The sequence below is a fragment of the Falco biarmicus genome, chromosome 5 (genome assembly GCF_023638135.1).
Source record: "Falco biarmicus isolate bFalBia1 chromosome 5, bFalBia1.pri, whole genome shotgun sequence".
NCBI classification, from domain to species: Eukaryota; Metazoa; Chordata; class Aves; order Falconiformes; family Falconidae; genus Falco; species Falco biarmicus.
This window is the reverse complement of record NC_079292.1, coordinates 31,015,097-31,039,328: the sequence shown is the minus strand read 5'-3', so window position 1 is coordinate 31,039,328 and position 24,232 is coordinate 31,015,097. Positions and strand designations below refer to the sequence as shown.

Below are 24,232 nucleotides of genomic sequence, written 5' to 3'. Positions count from 1 at the left end.
TATGAAGAAGGAATTTTTTAAATAAGACTTATGAAATGTACAATCACTTACTTCTTACAACCTTAGTAATGGTTCTAAAAATGTGCTTTTTCAGTCTGTGAAAGAGAGTCCTTCATTATGCCCTCATTTCTTTGCATTTTTTATCTTCAGAGTACCTAGAAATTCTACCCATTTTGGTTTTGGTTAGTGGGGAGAGGGTAAGAAAAAAGAAGGGAGGTGAAGAGAGGTTGGAACCCATCTTGATGCTGATGTTAAGGTCTAGCTTGGCAAAAGCTTTTTGGAATAAATGGCATGGGATAGAATCTATGTGCTCTACAGGATCTATATTGCTTTCAGTGATGACTTACGTTGTGATTTCAGGCAAATTACTTCAACTTTTTGGAAAGGCTAGTGAAAAAAATCAGCCTTAAAAGGATGTTACAAAATTAAGCACTGAAGATGGAAATGATATTGCTAAATTTTGTATCTTACAGTGATCAGTAGTAAATTCTTAACTGCATTTTTAATCTCTTTCAGAAAGAGTAAAGTGGGAGTTCCCCTTTTCTTTACCAGCCTCCACCAGAACAGAGTTTAGGGAGTTCTGTGCTGGTGGTTGCAGCTATGTCTTTTCTTCATTGAATTTCTCCAGTCACAAGTTCTTCTTCTGGCATTCACAGTGTCCTATGGCAACAAGTTTCATAGCTCAGTTATACTTCCAGTTATGTTGATAGTTCTGCTTTATAATTTCATATTATGTCTTTTGAATCAGTCCCTATTAATTTTCTTGTCTCTTTCCATAGTCTGTAACAAATATAATCTATGACAAATATTTTGGTGTCACACTCATGATAACTGGGTGTATCTAGTAAGTCTTACCAGCTAAGAGCATCTTCAAGCTCACATAGGCATTTTATCTGCCTTTTCTCAGTTTATGCACCTAAGTACATGTGTGTGGATGTGTAGAGGCTGCTAATGAAGGTAGATCTGCTTTAAACTTACAGCTGCAAGTAACCCAACATTGTGTAGCAAATGAATGCCGTAACTGTGAAATCTCCATTTCCTTGCATAATGGGGTTTGCTGGGGAGGAAAGCTGGGAATTTGATACGGCCTTAGTTCACATGCAGTCTAAGGAAGGAGCTATACTGATGTCATATCAATAATATTAAGAGAGAAGCTTCTATCTAAAGACAGCAATACACTTCACAGACATCTGTTAATTAATCTTATAACATCCCCGGAGAATAAGAAACAAGTGGTGTCTTGTCTTCTTGTGGCCAGAGGCATGCAGTTGCATTGCTTGCTTCTAAAAAAAAGACAAAAACACTCACAGGTACAGAAAGCTGAGAGATTTTTTACTGTCCCCAGTAGCTGCAATTCCTGGTTTGTATGGTGGATGAAAAAGATAGGAATAAATTCAGATGGAGAATGAGTGAGGTTATTTGTCTGCAGGTGATGTTGTGCATAGATTCTAATTTTATTTCTGAGTTTTCAAAATCTATTTTCAGGGGTAAAAAAGTACAACCTGGAAGTTGCATTTCAGTGACTTTGCTTTTTTCTTTTGCTATGTGCAGGGGCTGTTGAAATTCAGAATATATCTTCTGTCTTTGTTCAACTGAAAACTAGTTTTGGTTTGAAGATACTGTTTGCTAAAGATGGAGAAAGGATCTATGTTCAAGTTGATGTCAGCTGGAAGAGAAGAACATTAGGACTATGTGGAACATACAATGGGAATTTAAGAGATGATTTTCTGTAAGTTGTATATTGTACATTTAGATTATGTTTAAGTTGTATATTGTACATTTAGATTATGTTTAATAACAAGGGAAAAGTTTTGTTGAATGTAATAATCTGATTATTTAATTTCATTAACATGCTTGTACTTTATTAAACTAACCAATATAAAATCTCTTGATGAAAATACCACTCACTTTTAAAAATATGAAATTCATACATTTAGCAAAGTCATTCCAAGATGTTTAGCTAAGTAAGTCTAGAAAACTACCATATTATTAAGTTATTGGATGATATTGCTTGCTTGAACGCACTTTTTCTCCCTCACTGCTGCTCCCTTAACATCAGAGCAAATATGTGAGCACTTACGAAAAGAGTGGATGATAATACTAGTATAAACCTCACCTGATAAACACTTACTACTGCTTGATTTTTTCCCCCACATCAGTTTTTAATGGAGAAAAAATGTAATTCTGAACCACAGGAATAGTTTAATTAGAAGGGGACACTTTCCTTATTCTTTTACTTAATTTCCTCCAAAGTTTCTCAAGCTATAATATCACAAAACTTTTCTAGCAATTACAAATGCTTTTGAAATACTTGGTGAAAACCAGCATCAAAATGCAAGCAACTCCCCTCTAGAACACTGAAATTAGCCAACAGGTCAAATTTTCACTGAATGTATGTACTCAAATAAAGGCCAAATTCTTTTTTTCATTAACACATCCTGCAATCTATTTCAGAGTACTTGAATTAAGTGTGAGGGCAGACTTTGCACGTAAGAATATTTTTGTATAAGTAAAATATTGGGGAAAAAGCTTCACATGCCCTCTTTTCTTTTGTGCCTCGCAGATGGAAAATCTTTTGACACATTGAATGTTCAATGTGACTAAGCACCTAAGGCTTTTTGATGTACTTGCATCCTCACCCGTGTAGTCCATAAGGTCAGCAGGGCACTTGCAGTGCTGATGTTTTCTTTTTCAGTTCTCCAGCAGGGATGATAGAAGGGACCCCACAACTTCATGCCAATGCATGGAAAGTTTCCTCAGCTTGTTCTGTGCCTATCAATATTCCTGTTGTTGATCCCTGCAATGTTAATCAGCAAAACGGTATGTTTTTACATAGGAGTCTGGAATTCACTGTATCTTATTATTATGGGTCATTTTTTGTTTTCCTTGTGAATGAGTTGCACGTACATGTATTTCAACTCCAGTTTTAGATGTGCACCCTTTCTTACCTTTTTCTTTTTTGGAAAAGACCATTCTTTCTATACATTTAGCATGTAAAATGAAGTCAGTCCGTTGTGAATACAAGCTAGTTGATCATTTAATGCTGGGTGCACTGGCCATGAGTCCTGAATTCTGCTGTCTAATATACACGCAGAACACTGGCTGCAGTCCTCTAAATCACACCAGTCAATTTGAGTGATGTGTGTGATGCATGTTTGTAGATTAACAAAGAATGTACAGGAGTGTCTTGCAAAGACAGTCTTCAGATCAAAACTCCTGTCTCTGACTTCTCTATGCTTGTTGGATTAAAAGTTTCCTTACTCTCCATCTAAACTCTCTGACACAAACTGATGCAAACAATCTGAGATCCTTGGATTTGTTCAAATTCCTGAGTAAAGATTTAATTTTGGCTGGTTGACATGCCTATGTTTTGCGTTGAACTTTCACTGTCTCCTCCTTTCCATGTTGCTGTTCTTTTCAGTTAATGTAGACAATGGGTAGACAGTAGTTGCCAATTCTGACAGAATTTAGTCTAATGTTTTTAATGTTTCAGACATAAGGCCTCACTAAGGATGTGGGATCTGGCCATATTTAGAGCCAGTGGGAGCAAGCCTAGAATAACTATCAACCTTTAAGAATCTGGGGCATTCTAAGACTTTTTATGCCTTCAGCATTGGCTGTGTTCTAAAGTAGTACATCTCAACCAAGTTAGCTTTCACCAAGATACTACATGCCTCACCTTCAGTTCTGTGCTTCCTCAGTGAAGGTGAAGTTTGATAGCTGCTTAGAGTGGGAGGGTGGACTAAATGACCTTCCGAGGTCACTTCCAGCCTGAATTTCCCTGTGAGCCTGTAATCATCACTGGAAAAAGCAGTTCCTTAGTAAGTGGTCCTGCCCCACACTACCACCTGTGCTGAGCCAGCGCAAGCATTTTTCCAGGTCTTTGATGATCTTAATCTGATGAAACTGAAAAAAAGAAATGATTGTTGGTTTACTTATTTTGTCAGGTTACTTTTCAGCCAAGTCAAGTTCACTCCTTGAAGCTAGTTTACCGAGAGACTTCAAAAATTCTTGTGCCAGTGTTTGTATGTGGGAATTAACAGGGAGGATGAAGGGCAGAGGCACTCCTTTAGCAGCAAAATTGTCTTAAATATGATCCACACTGTGGTGTTCATGAGATACTCTGCCATTTGTGGTGGTAGTATGCTTCAGTGGTAGGAGGAGGGTCTTTTGGCACTAGAAGGTATATGGCCAGCTTGAGACTTGCACACCCTCAAGCTCCAGTTTGTAATGCTTCCTGAGTGCACATGCCAAGAAGTATATAGCCATTGATGATTTCAAAGCTAAATGAAATATCAAATAGAAAAAAAGTGTATTCCAAACTTTGGAGGATTCTTCTAACTCTTTTGAAATACGTTATTTTGCTATTTAAGTTTTCTGCGCTACTAGAGGAAGGCATAACTGGTTTTATATAGTTATTTTTATCTTAAGTGGACTTTATTGTTGGGGGAGTTGCTTACAATGTCAGTTTCCATACTATAGAACTTTGCGAAAGACAATGTGTACAAGATTTTGTTGCACAACTGGCTATGTTTGGTTTTGATATTCTGTGCTATTCATATGACTAACTCTTATATTTAAATGGATCTGGCTAAACCAATGTCACTTTCTCTCAGCTGAGTATGCATCTCACTGTGATATCATCAATCAAGAGGTTTTTGCTCCCTGCCATGCCTACATCAGTCCAGGATTATACTACCAGCTATGCCGCTTTGACGCATGCAAATGCGGAAGCAGCTGTTTGTGTAATGCTTTGGCGCACTATGCTTATGTCTGTGGCAAACACGGGGTTGTTGTTGACTTCAGACCTCACATTTCTTACTGTGGTGAGTAACATTTGCAGAACAGAATATCTTTTAGAGATGTGTCAAATTCTGCAAATATGATTTGCTCCAGAAAATGCAGGGATCAATGTTTTTTGCTGAAAACTAGAATTGTGCCATGGGATAATGACATATCAGGGGAGAATGCTAATAGTCTCTGAGGCATCTGAGTTGGGGACCTTGAGCTGCCTCACAGCGAGTGCCTGTCTCTTTCCACTGGCTGCAGAGAGAATTTAGATTTCTAACTTCGAACTCCTAAGCCATATGGAAGCCCCTATTAGGCTAAAGTAGTCAAGGAGTGGCAGGAGCAGGGCTGTTCCCTAGGGAAAGCCAAGCCAGGTTGGCAGGGGCTCCCCAGGGCATGCAGGGCAGGGTGGGCAGTGATTTGCCAAGTAGGATGTTGCAATGACTTAAAACAAAGCATTTCTAAACCATACAGTAATGCCTCAACCTTAACTGGACCATTCTTCCTCTCTTGGAAGCCCAAGTTACTAACCTATATAAAGAATAGATAGACAATTCCAACCAAGGAATTGTCTAACATAGACTCAGCTGAATCTAAACATTTCTAACTTAAGAAATCAGTAAGATAGCATATTTTTCTCATTCATTTTACCTCACCCAGTTCAGCAAAAGACCATTTTACTTTGCTGTTTTGCACTCCCATGATATACTGCTTTGTTTTCTATTTTTCACGTTTTAAGAGTATGTTATTGTCCCTTCTCCCCCCCTCACTGTCTTCCAGCTGTGATGTGTCACAGTGGTATGCTTTATCGTCAGTGCTCTTCTTTTTGTAAACATTCCTGTGCTTCACTTTCTATGGCAAATATGTGTGGCGATGACTGTGCAGAAGGATGTAATTGTCCTGATGGGAAGTATTTTGAAGCGTCGGTCAACTTTTGTGTATCAATGTAAGTCATACGAAAATAGAATATATGTGTAGGCATTTTCCTCTTTCCAGTAAGCTTTAAGTAGTTTTTTTGCTGTTTCCCTCAAGATATAAGCTGCCTAAACATTATAGCAAGTGACACGTGAAGATTTCATATTCTGTTGTACTAATCAATAGTGGAGCCTCATTTGGTACTGTGTGTACAGCCTTCAACTGCACTTCAGAAATGTCATACTGCTTTAGAGAAGGGTGATGAAAATTTTTTAATTCATGGGAAGGCACTTTCACATGAAAATCTTTTTTTAACACTTCAGAAATAATGAGAAGGAATCAATGTAGTACCAATATACGAAGTCAGGGATAGTATGGAAAGAGTGTCTAGGAGTGTCTTTTTTCTGTCTTACAATGCAAATCCCTTCAGTTAAATGAAAGGAATTACAGCTTACTACCATGGGGAGTTATGGAGTTCAGGTACTGAATTAAAAACGAATGAGTATTTATATAAATTTCAAGATTTACAGAATTATTGCTATTCATTGCAACATATATTTTGGAAAGATCAGTAAAGTTCATACTGTAGGGAAAAAGACTGTTTCAAACTATATAAAGAGTGTGAAGTAACTTAGTATTCCCATATTTTTCCATGGTTTCTAGGGAATTCTGTTGCTGCTACTATCCCATCTCGCTCGTCTTACAGAGTGAATGATTTTGCTGTGATAATTCTTCTGTCCCATGATTTTGACAGTACTTTAAATGGGATCTACACGTTGCCATACTACTCCCATAACTGGGAAGAAAAACTCCTTTCTATAAGACTAAAGCACAGAAACAGCAAATAAATAATACAGAAATCAAGGAAAATTTTGGCTTTGTTGAAGATGGTAGGAGTTTTGCCACAGACTTCAATACAGTCAGTGTGTCATCCTTTAGTTTTTGCCTTTAGAATTATATTGTAAATATGAAGATTGGGTTAATTAATTATAAGGCCTGCTTACCATAATAACTCAGTAAATTGATTGCCCTTAAATCCCATTTAATCTTGCTTTTGTATCTACATGCATAACTATTCTTTTAACAGATCTGCCTGTCATTGTCATTACAAGGGCAAAGCCCTCAAGCCTGGAGAAATCTTCCCTACACCAACAGGTTCCTGGTAGGTTTGAGCATCAAGAGTTTTATCTTTTACATATCACAGTTTGGATGCTACTCAAGAGCCTTGAGAATTTTTTCACATAGAATGAAGGTCTATTGTATCAAGAGATTTTGTTACGCATCTGGTAAAAGGGAGCCTAATATAAATTGGATTATGTACCTGCTTGTTTTAACAGGACACCTGGAGAATTCTGTAAGCCAGGGACTAAAGAGTATCTCAAAACACACATAGAGGTTGCAGTCCAATTCTTAGACCTGGGGGCACTGTGATAGCAATATGAGGTTGGTTTTGGAAGAATGGAAACAATGTGATTCTATTTTAGAAAGTCTTTCAAACAAAGGCTGCAGAGAGCTATATTTGTGTCTTTTTTTTATTATTATTTTGTAAACTATTTTTGTATTATTTTGTAAGCTATTTTGTATTATTAATTCATGATGGAATCCTGACCTCATTGAAACAAGCGGGGAAACCTCCCAGGTTTCCCAGTCAAACTTGTTTATTTTACAAGAAATGCTTTCAACCTGCTTGATTTAAAATCATGTCTGTGATTTTTGTGTCATGGTTAATTCTTTATGAGGTCTTATAGTTGTTATAACTGAAGCTTGGTAATCATGTAGTTCAAGAGGTGAGAGTAGGGGCTTTGTTTTTCTGCCATTTCTATGCCTCTGCAATGCCTTGGTTTTTTCACTTTTTTTTTTTTTTTTCCTGCCCCAAGGAAAAGGAAAAAAAAGAGGACTAGGTTTATTGCTGAATGTGGTTTTCTGCATGTCTGTATTTTATAATAATAAGAAGAATCAAGCTATGTATCCTAACATCTGTGCAACAGGAAGCTTGCATACTCTATCCTACCATATTCACCGAGGTGGATAAGGTTTCCTGTTACACTGCCAGCATTCTGAATTTCCTGGCCCTACATTCCCACAGAGGCTGACATACCCAGCTCCTTTTTTATTTCATTGAAAGTTAGGCAATTAAATAGTACATAAAAACCTTTGTGAGTCTTACAGACTAGCAGTTAGAACCTTACAGACTAGCAGTTAGAAAACACCAACAAAATGTTGGGCAGAACTCATGCTTTTGACTTTTAATCCTCCTTCTCTTCATTTCTGTTGTTTAAATTGGGTTAAGTTCTATTACCTTTTTTAACATGGTGGCTACAAAACACTTTCCCCTTGAATAAAGATGGGTTTGCTTTTCTTTTCCAGTCAGTGTTTGAATGGAACAGTGAAATGCATTGAAGCCACTACAGACAATACAGGTAATTTACAGTCTTGTTTCATATTACAGTTGCACAGAGAAAGTTTTTGACATTCAAGTAATTTGGTTTTCTCCTTATATGTATTTTAATTATATTTGACATCATGACATATTTAAAATAGGAGGTTAGGAGGATGAGTTGTCTTGGTTTTTTCTTTTTCGTTTTTCTGTAACACAAATTGTACTACTAAGTCACCTGGGAAACTGAAAAATAAATAATTACATGTGGGGTGTAGATCAATATGTTCTCATGGGAATACTTAAAATTAGGCTCACCATTCATGTTCAGGAAGCCTTAAGATATTAATTTCTAGAAAGTAATTTTTTAATTAATTTGTAATGGATTTAGAAGGGATTTCAGTACACTGAAAATTATGCCAATTCTAAAGATTCTGTCTACTCAAGGCATAATTGCTCCATCTTTAAGAATGCGTTGTGTATCAGATCCAGGGTACATAGATCCAGATGTTTAACATTGTTTTGGTCATTTTTTTACATTAAAACATATATTAATTTTATACCTCTATAATACAAATGAAGTTACAGCCTTCTATTTAGATTGTATTCTTACATGTACTATAATGTAGGCTAACTGTGCATTAAAATAGATTGTGAACAAAAACAAATAGAAAACCTCCAGTGTAAAAGAGCAGTTGATCTCATTTAACCTGCATTTTGCATTTGAAGTTCACATATGCCCTGAAGGAAAAATCTACTATGACTGCAGATCTCCAGTGCCTGGATTACCAGCGGCAGGTGTGAATTGTGGGATCTCTTGTGCGAACCTTGCAATGAACTTCTCCTGTGTCCCCTCACCACCCTGTGCAAGTGGTTGCATTTGTCCCCCTGGGTAAGTTTTGGCAGAACAACCTGAAGCACAAGCCATAGATATATTTTTCACAGTTTAACTATGCTTTTTTCCCCGCTTTTTATAAATACCAGTAGTGTCATGTCTCTAATTTTGAAGCTATTGTTCTATAATGCTGCCTCAGTTGGAGTCCCACAGTTGCTCCATGCTGAGACCATAAGTCCACTATCCCATGAGATACCTATCTTGCTACCAGTCCAATTGGCTGGTAATTTGGACTCTCTGGACAGGAGCTGAGTCCCACCACTTGTATAGTATAATTCATTTAAGCGTAGAAGCAAACATGACAAAAAATCATAATGTAAACCAAACCATCTGTGTTCCTGCTTACTGCCCAAGTAATTGTCTCACCTAGACTTCAACTCAGGCCTATAATATTGATGTCAAATCTGGGGCAGAGAGTGGGGATGTGCAGGCTGGATCCTGTCTCTTCCCCTTCATTCTCACTGTTCTTCTGAACTCAGCTAAAGATTTTGTTTTCTCAGCTTATGTATTTGGTGCCCAGAAACAGTCTGCTGAGCTTTTGCAGGGATCAAATCAAAGCACAAAAGCTAAAAGTTTTTGTTGTGAAGTTTCTGTCAGGATCAACCACTACTCCTTCCCTGTTTCCATTCCCTCTCCTGATACCTGCTGTGTGCACTTTCAGATTTGAAGAGTCAAATATGTTGTGAAAATTGCTGCAATTTGACCTCAGGGAGAGTGCTCCCTACTTTTTCTCAACATTCAACTTTATTTCACTGTGTGTGTAGCCCATGGTCCCCTGACAGTATACCAGGTGTGCACAGATCAGAGTGTAATGGGACTGCCAGAATTCCCCTTCCAGAAACTTGTGATGTTCACAGATGACTAAAGCACTGGTGAAGACAGATTTCAGGCATAACTGTGTAAGATTTCACTAGCTGTTCTTGCATGCTATTCTGTAGTCCTCTACAACCTCTGCCTCAACTGAGGAGTAAGCTTTCAAGACCATTAGTGTTACAGGAATAAACAATTTTTAACACAAAAATCAGAATCATAGAATCATTTAGGTTGGAAAAGACCTTTGAGATCATCACGTCCAACCACGAACCCAGGAATGCCAAGTCCATCACTAAACCATGTTGCTAAGGACTGCATGTACGTGTTTTTTAAACACATCCAGGCATGGTGACTCTACCACCTCCCTGGGCAACTTGTTCCAATGCTTGAGCACCCTTTCCATGAAAAAATTCTTCCTCATCTCCATTCTAGATGTCCCCTGGTGTAACTTGAGGCTGTTTCCTCTTGTTCTGTCCCTTGTTACTTGGGAAAAGAGACCAACACCCACCTGCCTACAACCTCTGTTCAGGTAGTTGTAGAGAGCAAAAAGGTACCGAGTCTCCTCTTCTCCAGACTAAACAACCCCAGTTCCCTCAGCTGCTCCTCATCAGACTTGTGCTCCAGACCCTTCACCAGCCTCGTTGCCCATCTCTGGACACGCTCCAGCACCTCAGTGTCTTTGTTGTGGTGAGGGGCCCAAACCTGAACCCAGTATTCGAGGTGCAGCCTCACTGGTGCCGAGTACAGGGGGACAATCACTGCCCAAGTCCTGCTGGCCACACTGTTTCTGATAGAAGCCAGGGTGCTGCTGGCCGTCTTGGCCACCTGGGCACACTGCTGGCTCATGTTCACCCAGCTGTCAGCCAGCACCCAAAGGTCCTTTCCCCCAGGCAGCTTTCCAGCCACTCTGCCCCAAGCCTGTAGCATTGTCTGGCATTGTTGTGACCCAAGTGCAGGACCCAGCACTTCACCTCACTGAACATCATACAGTTGTCCTTGGCTCATTGGCCCTCTGCAGATCCCTCTGCAGAGCCTTCCTGCCCTCAAGCAGGTCAACACTCCCGCCCAACTCTGTGTCATCTGCAAACTTACTGAGGGTGCACTCGATCTCCTTGTCCAGATCACTGATAAAGGTATTAAACAGAACTGGCCCCAGTACTGAGCCCTGGGTAACACCACTTGTGACCGGCCACCAGCTGGATGTAACCCCGTTACTGCCACTCTTTGTGCTCAGCCAGCCAGCCAGCTTTTAACCCAGCGCAGAGCACACCCATCCAAGGCATGAGCAGCCAGTTTCCCCAGGAGAATGCTGTGGGAGGCAGTGTCAAGGGCTTGACTAAGGTCCAGGTAGACAACATCTGACAGCCTTTCCCTCATCCACTAGCCGGGTCATCTTGCTGTAGAAGGAGATCACGTTAGTCAGGCAGGACCTGTCTTCCCTGAACCCAGGCTGCCTGGGCCTGATCCCCCAGTTGTCCTGCACATGCCACATGATGGCACTCAGAATGATCTGCTCCATAACCTTCCCTGGCACTGAGGTCAGGCCGACAGGCCTGTAGTTCCCTGGATCCTCCTTCCTGCCCTTCCTGTAGATGGGTGTCACATTGTCTCACCTCCAGTCTTCTGGGACCTCCCCAGTCAGCCAGGACTGCTGATAAAGGATGGAGAGTGACTGAGTGAGCTCCTCCACTAGCCTTCCTCAGTACCCTCAGGTGTATCCCATAGACTTGTGCACGTCTAAGTGGAGCAGCAGGTCATGAACCGTTTCCTCCTGGACTGTGGAGACTTCATTCTGCTCCTCATGCCCATCTTCCAGCTCAGGGGGCTCAGTACCCAGAGGGAAGCTGGTCTTGCTATTAAAGACTGAGGCAAAGAAAGCATTAAGTACCTCAGCTTTTTATTCATCCCTTGTGGCAATGTTCCGTGCCACATCCATTAAAGGATGCAGATAATCCTTGGCCCTTCTTTTGTTTCTAATGTATTTGTAAAAACATTTTCTGTTATCTTTTACAGCAGTGGCCAGCCTGAGTTCTAGCTGGGCTTTCTCCTCGTTAATCTTCACCCTGCATAACCTCATGACATTCATATAGTCCTCCAGAGTTGCCTGCTGCTTCCAAAGGTGGTCAACTCACCTTTTTTTCCCTGAATTCCAGCCAAAGGTTTGTGTTCAGCCAGGCCAGTGCTTCTTCCCTGCCAGCTTGTCTTTCAGCACATGGGGACACCCTGCTCCTGTGCCTTTAAGACTTCCGTCTTGAATAACGTCCAGTTTTACTGGACCCTTTGTCCATTCAGGGCTACCTCCCAAGGGACTCTGTCCACCAGACTCTTAAACAAGCCAAAGTCAGCCCTCTGGAAGACCACGGTAGCGGTTCTGCAGACCCCCCTCCATCTCTGAGGATCAAAACCTCTATTGTCGCATGATTGCTATGCCCAAGATGTCCTTCGACTGTCACATCACCCACTAGTTCTTCCCTGTTTGCAAACAGCAGGTCCAGTGGGATATCTCCCCTGGCTGGCTCACTGACCAGCTGTCAGGCAGTTACCTTCAACACACTCCAGGAACCTCCTAGACTGTTTCCTATCCACTGTGTTGTATTCCCAGTGGACATCCGGTAGGTTGAAGTCCCTCATGAGAACAAGGCCTACCGATCTTGAGACTTTTCCCAGTTGCTTGTAAAATGTTTCACCTGCCTCTTCATCCTTGTTGGGTGGTCTGTAACAGATTCCCACCAGGATATCTGCCTCATTGGCCCTGCCCCTGATTCTTACCCATAAACACTGAACCCTATTGTCACCAAGCCCCTCTGTGATCCCCTCTCCCAGGGGTTTCATCCGCTGGGATGATTGTAACCATTCAGCCCCCCTCCCCCCAATTCAAGGAAGAAGGGAGAAGGAGCATCACCCCAGGAGGATCACAGACCTCCAGGTAACACCACACCACCCCCTCCACCCCAAGCTCAAGGCAGTCAAAACACTCCGACATATAGAGCTACCCCACCACCTCTCCTTCCTTGCCTATCCCTTCTGAAGAGTTTGTAGCCATCCATTGCAGCACTCCAGTCATGCCAGTTATCTCACCATGATTCTGCGACGGTGATTATACCATATCTTCCAGCTGCACGATGGCTTCCAGCTCCTCCTGCTCATTGCCCATGCTTCTGACATTGGCATAGATGCACTTCAGCTGTGCTATCAATCATAATGCATGAATTAATACAAGGCATCATATAAAAATTAGCAATTTTTTACTGAAACATCACTATGATATTTGGATGAACTTAAACTATCAGCATTGTCATTAAAGTTCATTTAAAAGTTTGAAATAAAATATAAGTTAAAAAACAGTGCTAAAGCCCCACTCCGACAGTCAAGTAGTATTATACCATTTCAGATTGAATATGTTACTTGATTATTTTCTTAATGATAAACTATAAAAGGGGTACAGACAAGCCAAATCCCAAGTTTCTTACAAATAATGGAGTAAAAGACATGAATTAGTTAAGTAAAAGAATAAACACTTATTTTTCTATCAGATAGAAGAGTACATGTGTAACATTTAGTGCAGTTAGTACCATCACCAGTGCCGAATCGTATTTCTGGAACCATTATGCTTTTCAGGGTCATTGTTCCAAGAAGTGAGTATGGCTTTTAGCGAGGACCAGCAGGGTTATCTTAAAAATAAAGTCTCCAGCTGTGCACAGTGGAGATCGTTTGATTCATACAGTTTTTGCTGCTGAAACAATTGTCTTTGGCTGCATGGAAGACCAGTTGCCTTTGGCAGGGTTTAGAAAATACACTACACATTCAGTTATGTTGATCTACCTGTGAATTTACGCTTTCATCTCAATAATTATTTTATTTTGAAGGATGGCTGAGCATAAAGGGAAGTGTTATATTCCTGACAGTTGTCCATGCACCTGGAAAGATAGGGAATTTCTGTCAGGAGAAGTGATAGCTACACCATGTTACACCTGGTGAGTGACATTCATTTTACATACTTCCAAGTCATCTGGGCTAAGCCACAAAGTGAAACTGATACAGAAAATGTGTTGAGTACATTGAAAATAAAAAATATATATGCTTGTTTATAGACAGTTACACGATATATCTTTTATTAGGCTCACTAATACGAAGAGTAGGCAGACTTTAGGGTGAGTGCTTCTTCAGCTCTGAAAAGGAGGAAGAAGATATCCATGTTAAAAAGCAGTCAAGAACAAATGCTAGATTCCACATATATTAGTTAATCTCTGAAAGAGAAGACATTTGGCATTTCAGAGAATATAATAACATGAAAGACAACCAAGGAGAAAAAAGGGACATTAAATGTATGACAGTGTTAAACAGTCTTCTATTTTGGGAACTGAACTGTTTACAGTGTGAGTTACCAGTCACCATGAGCAACTGTATAGGAAAAAGATGGGCAATAAAAAAAAAGAAAAAAAAAAAGAAAAGAGCATTAGAACTGGGAAATGAGTTAGCACCACCTTTTTTTAAGGAGCCTTCCCTGACTCATACTGACACAAAACAGTTTTTCATCCATTACAATTTGCTAGCCAAAATATCTTCCATTAAGTATATGCTTAATAATAATAATAAACAATTTGGCATGGCAACATTTAATCAGTTAAAAACTTCACTGGCAAATCAACTGAGCTTATACTCTTACACAAGCAAAACTGGAGGCTGTCAGTACTACCTTCATACAAATTCATGTAAGTCATTGAAGGTAGCTGACAGGAAAAGTAATCCTGCAAAATATCAGCATTTATTTCTTAAACTCATTCTGTACTTGTCTGATACCCTGAAATCTTACAGGTAGCAACTGGAATTCTTTTGCATTGAATATCAACAGATTTTTATCAAAATCTCTTGAGAAAAAAATAAAACTGATGTTTTAGCAATAAGCATGTTGTGGCATAGTGTCTAATCTATACTGGAGGCAACGATGGAAATATCTGTATAAGCCATAAAAATGTCGAGATTTTGCATTCATTTCTTATGCATTTTTATTGTACATATGTGCTGATAGCAAAATGCTCAACACTTTTCTGCCATGGCATCACCAATGATTTCAGAAGCAATCCACAGAATAGCTCTGTGTTTCAAGGTCTGAGAACTTTCTTTCATGAATTTGTGTATGACTTGAAATAAAGAACCCAAGAAAGCTTTTTCTTGAAAAGAAAAAGAAAAAGACCCTGATACTGATTGTTAATCTTCCTTACAGTGTTTGTCGGAGAGGGATATTCAATTGCACTAGTTACCCCTGTCCTGCTGTATGCACTATTTATGGTGATCGACATTATTATACCTTTGATGGATTGGAGTATGATTATGTCAGTGACTGTCAAGCTTACCTGCTAAAGGTAGGATCATTGTTGATATGCTTCCATGTGTCCAACTGAAAGTTTCCATGAGAGGGCAATTATTTTAAACATTGAGAGATGATCTATAGAAACAACATTAAGAAAACAGGTGCAGAACAGATGTGTCTGAAAGGAAGAATCTGAAAATGACATTTCATGCTCAGCCATTTGAAAATGGCACCTGGGTGTGTGCTTACATATCTATGTGGTCTAGAGAAAAACAAACCCCTATGTTTTCTGTTCTACCTTAATCATGCTTTCATCACAATGAACAAAGAATAACACTGAAGAAACTGTTCTAGAACTAGGTATAATCTATAGGTTTATTTAATAACTATCTATAACTTTTGGTTGGTAGAGGGTTAAGGATGACCTCTGAGGCTGCTTGGAATCCTTCTTGAATGTGATCTGCATCAGATCTGGAGTATATGTGTACAACAATATCAAACACAATGATTTCATAATTCAAGAATGAAATCCTTCATTGAGATTGTCTGGCAGCTATATGCAAATATTCCTCATAGCACACATTTACAGTACATTGCTAGCCTTTTTTGTTTAAAAATACCATTACTGACATTTTGAAATATAATCTATTATTAACAACACTATTGTTTATTATCATTGTTGCTATTATTAAGACTAAGAGTCTGTCTTCGGAGTTACAGTAACGTGTTTAGAAGAATATTCATTTTCTGTCAACCCTGACTGTCTAACCTTACGAAAAAGCATGGTTTCTCAACGAGGACTACTGCAAATAGCTTATTTCATGTACACTTCAGTAGAGTATTCACAGCTGTGAAATAAAATAGATTGATTCCAGATTTTTTTCTTTGTTAAAAAAAAAAAAAAAACAAATGGAGAGAGGTTTGGTAAAGATAATAAGAATACCTCATAGCAAACTTCTGACATGTATCATATTGTCTCATAAAAGAGCTTTTACTCTTAGAGGTATATGAACTTTTGCAAATCCTTTCTTTTTTAAGATGCAAACCCCAGGGGTTTCTTCACCTGTAAAACTGTCTGTATGATGAGGTTGGTTGTAATTTCTTAATTATTATGGTATACAGCAAGAGAGGTATGTAAGACAAATCTATGCTGCTTTTTCAAACTTTAGTATGACACTGGAATGTTTTGCTTTTACAATCAAAAGTCATTTGCCACTTTACTGTGTAAGAAAATACCTATCTGGAAACAAACCATGGGGACCATCTGGAGTCCAAGAAAACAGTTGGCAGCCACATAAGTAAGGCATGTGGCACGCTACAACAGCCATTTCTTCAGGTGAACACAATGACACAAATGATGAAAATGCTGCCTATGTAGATCTGCTTTTCAGACTTTTCAGACTTTCTTCAGCTTTTCAAACTGGTTTTTTTTCCCCAGACTTAGCTAAAGTGAGAAAGTATGGTCTAATTTGTTCATCATTTTTCTTTCCTCTTTTGTATATGGAAAACTCATGATCTATATTGAAGGACTGTTTATTACAAATTAGGCACTGCATAATTATGTCTGGATGAGATGATGAATCTGTGGGTTCACTAAAAAAAAAAAGAAACAAAGGATGGGATCATATGGCAGCTGTCCAAGAGCTTTGAGGGAACTAAAACACAGAACTGATGAACTATGTGATGTGCAATCCTGGAATTGGAGGAATGGAAGATGGCAATATAGCCAAATATTTTGAAAGTACACCATGGCTGAATTTGGAAGGAACAGAACAATATGTCTAATTTACATATGAAGGAAATTAAAATAAAAAGAAATTACAATTGTGGAAGAGTTGAACTCTTTTTTCTAAAAGAAAGTCATGTGTGATGAATTTTCTGAGTTATTCTGTGAAAACAGTAAACATGTGGATGAGGATGAACAGGTCAATATGCATACATTTTAGCATAAAGACCTTTTGTAGACAGATTTCAACAAGTATGTTTTAGAGACTAGTCTCTCATAGAATGAGAGTGAAGATTCTCTGAGACACAAATTCAAAGTTAAAAGTTAAAAGACAGGAATAAATGGCCCTTTTTTTAGAATGGATAGATCCTGGTGATATTCCATAGGGATCCCTGCTGAGATCTGTGTTCAGCATCTTCAGGAACAAGTTTGAAAAGGTGGTGTGAGGGCTGACGTGGTTATGGTGATGGTAGAGTCAGTCTGAACAGATGAAATAAAGAAGGATCACCAAAAGGTTCAGAAGATCTTATGGCAGAAAATACTGCATGATAAAGTGAAGGATGAAATTCAGCAATGAAAAATGCAAATCAGTGAACAGGAAAAGTAACTGTAACTATGCTATCATAAAGATTGGCGCTAAATTAACTACTACTATGCAGGAATGGAATTTTATGAAAAAAATGTATGAAACAAATGTAATTGGCATCTTCCTAGTGGCAGCCTGAGTGATAATCCAGTGCTATCTCTTCAGTTTCAAATATGTTCTTATTTGCTTGTACACAGTTACACCACAGTTGTAGCACATAGCATGTATGCAGTTGTACCACATACTGATGTGGTTAAACTATATTATATGTGCAGACATGGTAGCATGATGAGGCTGCTCTTTTTTGAAATATGCTTTGTTGGTTTTAGAGCAGAGGCTTCCATGGCCTGTCTATTCTTAATCATCCTCCCCCATATTGTGGCCATCTGCAGTGACATTTTTAATAGTAGTATCAGAGTAATACAACGAGCATCCCTTGAGCTACTCTTTGCTCAGAAGTATGCAAAAGAGTCCTGTCTCGTATAGCCTCTTTATAGCCAAATAAACAAGCCAGATGAATGGTGGGAAAGTATATGTAGTTGCAAAAGTTTAAATTCCTTGCTTAACACCTTGACAAGCACAGCTGTCCAGGGCAGTCTTGCCACCTAAACCATGCTACCTATTTATTTTTTAATTTAAATCATACAATCAGAATGGTTTGAGTTGGAAGGGACCTTTAAAGACCACCTTGTCCAACCCCCCTGCCATGGGGAGTATGTGCAGTGTGCTTCATGTTCCCCACCTGTAAGGTATTACAGACCATCACAGATTTGACAGTTGCTAGTACACAATCCATTCACTTTATGGTAGTTTGCAGTGCTGTTACGAGGGTGATCTTTATAGATAACATGTAAGAGGCTCACCAAACACCTGAAACTGAAACAGCTGAAGTGGTTATAATATTGTATATAGAACATCGTAATAACTTTGTCCTTTCCCTTCTACTAATTTCCTGTGAGAAGTGGACTGCGTTGTCTCTGCTATCCTAGATAACTCTAAACAAGGTGGTGTGGCAGTGCATTAAGGGAAATGATAACTACAATAAATTTGCTGGCACACTAGCTCTTCCCAGACGTAGAACTGGGTCCAACAATTATCACCTGAATCCCATGTCTCCAGTGGCATGATAATGTACTGATCCCATCCCTGTTACTAGCCCTCACTGTTTGTTTCAGGTGTTAGCCTCCCTAAATGTGATCTGTTTGAACAGCTCTTTAATATATCACTGCATTGCACTGTACCAAACAAAAAAGTCATCCTTACCTTTTACTAGGTTTTTAATAAGGATCTCTTGGGCTCTTATGGGAGAAAAATTAAGTATTAACTTTCAGCCAATTATGAAACTTCAGACTTTGTTTTCAACCTCAGTATCACCTGTCAGGCCTTTTTGTTTAAGGTGACAGTAGGTATATGAAAAAGCCCTTTATAACTAGTTCAACAGATATATCCATCAGTCAGAAAATGACCAAAAAGTTTTAATGTAGCAATTAAGAAAATTAAGGCAGTAATGTCTCATGAAATGACAACTTCATCTTTTTTAAGGAATTAGGAATTACATTACACACTGAGAAGTAAAGTCCCTGTACAGATAAATTACACTGACATTACATCAATATTTGCTTCCTGACATTAAAAACCCTCAATAATTACAAAGGGAAAAAAAAAAGAAAAATCTTGGCAGACCAATTAATTTAGGTTTTATCAGTGTAGATCATGTAAACAATTCATCTTAGCTAATCTGAATATTGATGAATTTTAGCCAACCAATTTCTTAATTAAAAATACTTAAATAGCTTGCTTTCTTCCATTTTCTTGCTTATCTTCTGTCTTTGATGATGCTACATTCTTTCCCTAACACAATGATGTTATTTTTCTAGCAAACTTTTACTGCTTATTATTTGTACTTGCGGTCCGTTTCTTCCACTTGTTTATTTCATAGACTTCTGCTTTTATAGTAAAATTACTGTCTTTCTATCACGTGTGTTGGTGTTGGCTTTTTCCTAGCTTTATGGTGGTTTTCAGTCCTGCAGTTCAGTGTGTTTATTAAGGATTGTAGGATCAGTGCCCTTGGAGCCCCTCAGACTTGTTCTGTTCTGAGAAGCAGAATTATATTTTCTCTAATTTGGGGGAGTCTCCAAGCCAGAGTTTAGAGGGACAGTCTACTGGTCAGAATATCCTTGAATAAGAGGGATGTTTGTTTTAATGCATATCTGTCTTCAAAAAAAAAACCTCAAACCAACCCACTGAAGTATGTTCATTAACTTTAGTAGGTTGTCAATAAGGTCCTAAAGCCAAGAAAAGGAAGGACTGTTTTATTCCCATATCCTTAAAGATTGAGGTCAACAGAACTAAGCCCTCTCCCGCAAGTATTCACATTTTATAGATTAGTCCTAACTTTAAAGTATGTGATAAAATATTTTCACTTCTTTTCATCTAACATTGGGAATTTGGCCATTTTAAAGTCACCTTTTTAAAGTTTTTAATGCAACCATGAAGGCTCTTTTAAAGCCAAAGTTATAACTAGATTTAGTGTGTTGGAGGATTATGAAAGCAGCAACCAGACATTTGATCAAATGATTGAACTGTTATGCCAATTAGAAATGCAGATGTAACTCTTCTGGATCGGGAGACACCGTATGAGACCCCATTTGTTAAGGCAGAAGTTCATTTAACAAAACATGAATGATCTGGTGAACCAGTACTACAGTTTCCCAAATGATTATCCTATTGGTGATCAGCCCCCAGTGCTGATACCTGGTCTGCCTTGGGGAATACAGCAAGAGAGCTGTTTTCTTGCATACCCCTTCTTTTGTAACTTGAGACAAGTTCAAAGCTCTTAGGCTATGATGCTTTTATTAGAATACTTAATACAAAATTTGGTTGATGCACTGATAATCTTTTACCTCTTACTTGCTGATATATTTGATTGGTAAATTTGTTAAATGATGACTGGGCATAAGCTGGAGCAATCACACACAGAGCAACAATTCCTCAATTACTCATCTGTTACATTTCAGGAGACAGAAGTAGCCTTTATCCCATTTCTTTTTATTGAATATCTGTAATATTTTGCACAGCTTTTTTCAGCATCACTTGTGCCAGGTGGCTAGTCTGCAGATCCATGAAGGTGGGAAATCTGCAGAATTAAATGGTATTTTGCATGGTCTCTCTTATAGCCTGTTTGAAAAATAAATACATTCTGCTTGCTGTTAGTTACTCTATAGAGGAATAAAGTTGCAGGTTTGTGGTTAACCAACATTGTCAAGCTGACTGTTCATAGTTAAGACAAATACTTTCTTTTAATAGATTCTGAAGGTTTTAATGGGAAAGTAAATAATGTTGAATTTGAAATTACAAATATTCTAAATTGGAAACCTAACTCTAAAAGTAATTTTCATCTATTCAAGGAATAAAACAGTAACATGGGTTTCCAATCAGAATGCTTTTAATTTTTTAATTAACATAGCATATCTAATGCTCAAAGCCACATTCCAGCAGAGTTTCATGAGTAGTGATGTGCCAAAATATGTCCACCTAAACCACTTGTCAAATAATTTACAGCAACAGTAATTGTGTAGAAATAATGATGCGTTTCTTGACAATTTTCATGCAAATTTGTGTCTAGAAAAGAAGAGAGAAAATATTTCAGTGAAAATACTATTTACTGTGAATAGTTTGCCCTGCTCTAGTTGCAAAGAATACCAACAGTCTGCTTTTCATCAGTCCCATGATTTCAGAGGAAACCTTTCTGGGTGCCCTCTTTTTTCTGGGTCTCTGGAAGTCCTGTATGGGTAAGTAGCCAGCTCACTGTGTGAGACAACCCTTTCCATCCTTGCCTTCAGCTGGGAAGCACAGGGCTCAGACAACGTTGGCTTGTACCTGTTTTTCCATTTGTTTTAGCCCTTCTGTGAGAAAAAGATTTGATTACAGTTGGCAATGGATTTACGCTCTGGTTCCATTTTCTCCAGATAAATGATTTCAGACTCAATTACCTCTACATGCCTTTCCCTCTCCACCACCTGATTCTCCAGACCATTAAATTATGCAGTGAGTGACTCATTTATTCTCCAACAAAGGAAAGATTTCTTTCAATTTGTGCAGATTAGCATGGAGGGCTTCCAGGAAACGCTTGGGGAAAAGTTTCTTGCCATGAGAATGGCTATTTGGAGGCAGTGTGTGCATGGTGTGACTCAGAAGTTGGATCCTCTTTCTGAGGACCTTGTCATTCAGCGACCACACAGCTTGAAGAAAATGACCTTTTTGCCTTGAATTTCTGCTTTTGGGTTAATGTTCAGCATTCAACAGCCTTTTTGCTGCACTGGCTCTAAAATGTTATAATATGATGGCTGCCTGAAAAGACAGTTAACTCTAAGAATGACTGCTAGAGTTGGATTGCTTCTGGTGGTACAGCTTTGTTGACTGTTGATGCCCATCTTTTACTGATACAGCAGTCAAAGATGAGCAAAAACCAGCATCAGGTACTGCTGTTTCAGGAAGCTGTACATATGTTGGCAGCAGTAAAATAAAAGCCTTTTGCTGTGTTTGAAGTGGGAGGATGCTCAGGCTAGTCACCTGTAGATGCTGCTTAGCAGTTTATAGCCTCTGACTCTAGGTGTTGTCAGGGAGCTACAAGAACTGTGGTTTAAATTTACTCTGGTTTAGGTCAGGGTATGAATAATTTTGTTTCTGAATGCATAGAAGCTAAACATCAGTGTAAATGAACACATCTAACATTTCTTATATTGAAAAAAAAAATGCTTTTTGCAACTTCCAGCTTTCTAGATCCTGCCATCATTTGCTGGAGCCCAGAAAAGGCAAATTTATCACCACTATGTCTTGTCCTTTTATTTCCTGTTATGTTGTGCTTTATTGTTAACCAACAGTGACAAAATATTGACATTTATCATGCAGTTATTAATAAAACAATACTAATAAGTCTCATACAAATACATTTAGATATTTAAAACTAACACCACCAACTGTGCTGTTGATATATGATTCAGCATATAGCTTGTGTTGCAGAATGTGTCACTTGTAAACGAATATTTGAATATTCCCAATCCTTAATCTTCAGAATCTCTCATTTTTAATTAGAAAGGGTTTACAGTAATGTGACCTGTGCAAAAGCCAAATCTGATACACAAGCAGGCAAAGCTAAGTAAATGAAACAAAAGAAAATCTGCTTTAAATGATTTTTTTCTCAAACCTTTTAATATAGTTCTCTTAACATGTAAAAGAAGAAAAACAAAATCTTTCCAGTGATCTCTGCCTGATTAATCAACTTTTTCAAACGTTGACTCAGAACATGGTTTTGAAGTATATCAAGTAAAATATTCCATCGTGTACTTTTCATTATTAGTAGTAGATTTTAAAAAAAAATTTGTATTTTAAAAGTATTGTTGACAAAACCTCAGAACATTCAGAACACAAAACCTCAGAACTCTATATTGCCATAAAATCTCCCACAAAATGACTAGGTATAATAAAGAAAATATGATACAGTGATTTATTTTTCCTATTGCTTATATACATACACACATAATGCATGTTTCTCAAGAGCTGCTGAGAGTTTATTCTGCTTGAGATGTATCCTTTTGGGAAGTCACTTTTAAAGAAATAGGAAAGAATTATTGTGGATGCATTAGCAGACATCTGGAAGTTGTATGAGGATGAGTCAGTAGTTGGAATAATCTCACTCCCTTTTAATTTGCATCAGTGAATCTACTCAGTCATGTTGCTCTCCTTCATTTCTCCTCAACTGCTACAATGCTAGAAATGTGTCATGTCTTACAGGTGTATTGCAAGTTTCTTTGCCATATTTTAAGTGAAAATAATCACATAATCTGCAGCGCTGTAGAAGATGCTGAGGAAAAGAGAATTTATGTGCATGTGCGCGTGCATGAGCAATTTAGCTCTTAGGTTCTTAGTTCCTAACTGTGGATGTTGGTTTTTTTTAAAAAATTGCATAGAAATACATAACATCAGTGGAAAAAAAAATACTCTTACTATTCCTTTTCTCTCTTCTGTAAGTGGATCACCTACTATCTTTCCTATAATATTGTTTCCCAACTTCCCAAACTGAGACAGTGTGTATCAGTGCCATCTCCTGACGCCAAGCAATATTACTCCAATTTTTGAATTGCTATGGGGAAAAGCATTTGACAATACCAATTTGTACAGGATGCAAAAGCAAGTATTAAATAAAGTTACATAGAATGTATATATATAATTTTGGAATGGTACAGAAGAAATTATTACCCAGCAAAATGAAAGAAGCCTTCCGATAGGAGACATTTCTTGATGTAAATTATAAATTAGCTTTCCATAATTAATGTGTTTTCACTGATTATCTGGAGATCAACCCCCCTGTAAAATGGCACAAGAAACTAGCAGGGCAAGATCATGTCAGATGCCGAGGTATTTGTCTGCTCTCCAAAACCACTTAAATATTTATGCTTAAATGCTCACTAAATATGGGCTAAGATGCTTTACTTCTCCTAGGATCAAGCTTACTAGAAGTAATAGCTTCAAATGTTAAGTTCCTTCAGAAGAAACTTGGAGACCAATGAACAACTACCAAACTAGTTCTGAGTTTCCCTAAAATTTCATGGAAGTTTAAGTTAGAACAGAACTAATTGTATCTCTCTGAAATTATGTAGGAATGAGAAAGCAAATTCTACTTTTTGAACTACTGTATATTTTTTTCAGTATTTTTAGAGCTTTTTGCATTTGTTTGTGCATGTGGTTAGATACATGTAAGCCTCTAAAGTAATTAAAACAAAATGAAAATAGGACTAATCTATATCCAGTTCCCAGTATGT

At 38.3% G+C, this 24,232-nt stretch overlaps 1 protein-coding gene across 1 annotated transcript in view; it reads left to right on the top strand.

The window, feature by feature from the left end:
- Positions 1–24,232, top strand: part of OTOGL (otogelin like) — a 100,555-nt gene that overhangs the window by 23,586 nt on the left and 52,737 nt on the right. The window contains exons 17-25 of the mRNA XM_056339742.1: positions 1,552–1,729; positions 2,696–2,820; positions 4,617–4,826; positions 5,569–5,734; positions 6,791–6,865; positions 8,071–8,123; positions 8,810–8,972; positions 13,655–13,762; positions 15,013–15,151. Of these exons, the coding sequence (XP_056195717.1) occupies positions 1,552–1,729; positions 2,696–2,820; positions 4,617–4,826; positions 5,569–5,734; positions 6,791–6,865; positions 8,071–8,123; positions 8,810–8,972; positions 13,655–13,762; positions 15,013–15,151 (1,217 nt within the window). The remainder of the gene's footprint in view (positions 1–1,551; positions 1,730–2,695; positions 2,821–4,616; positions 4,827–5,568; positions 5,735–6,790; positions 6,866–8,070; positions 8,124–8,809; positions 8,973–13,654; positions 13,763–15,012; positions 15,152–24,232) is intronic.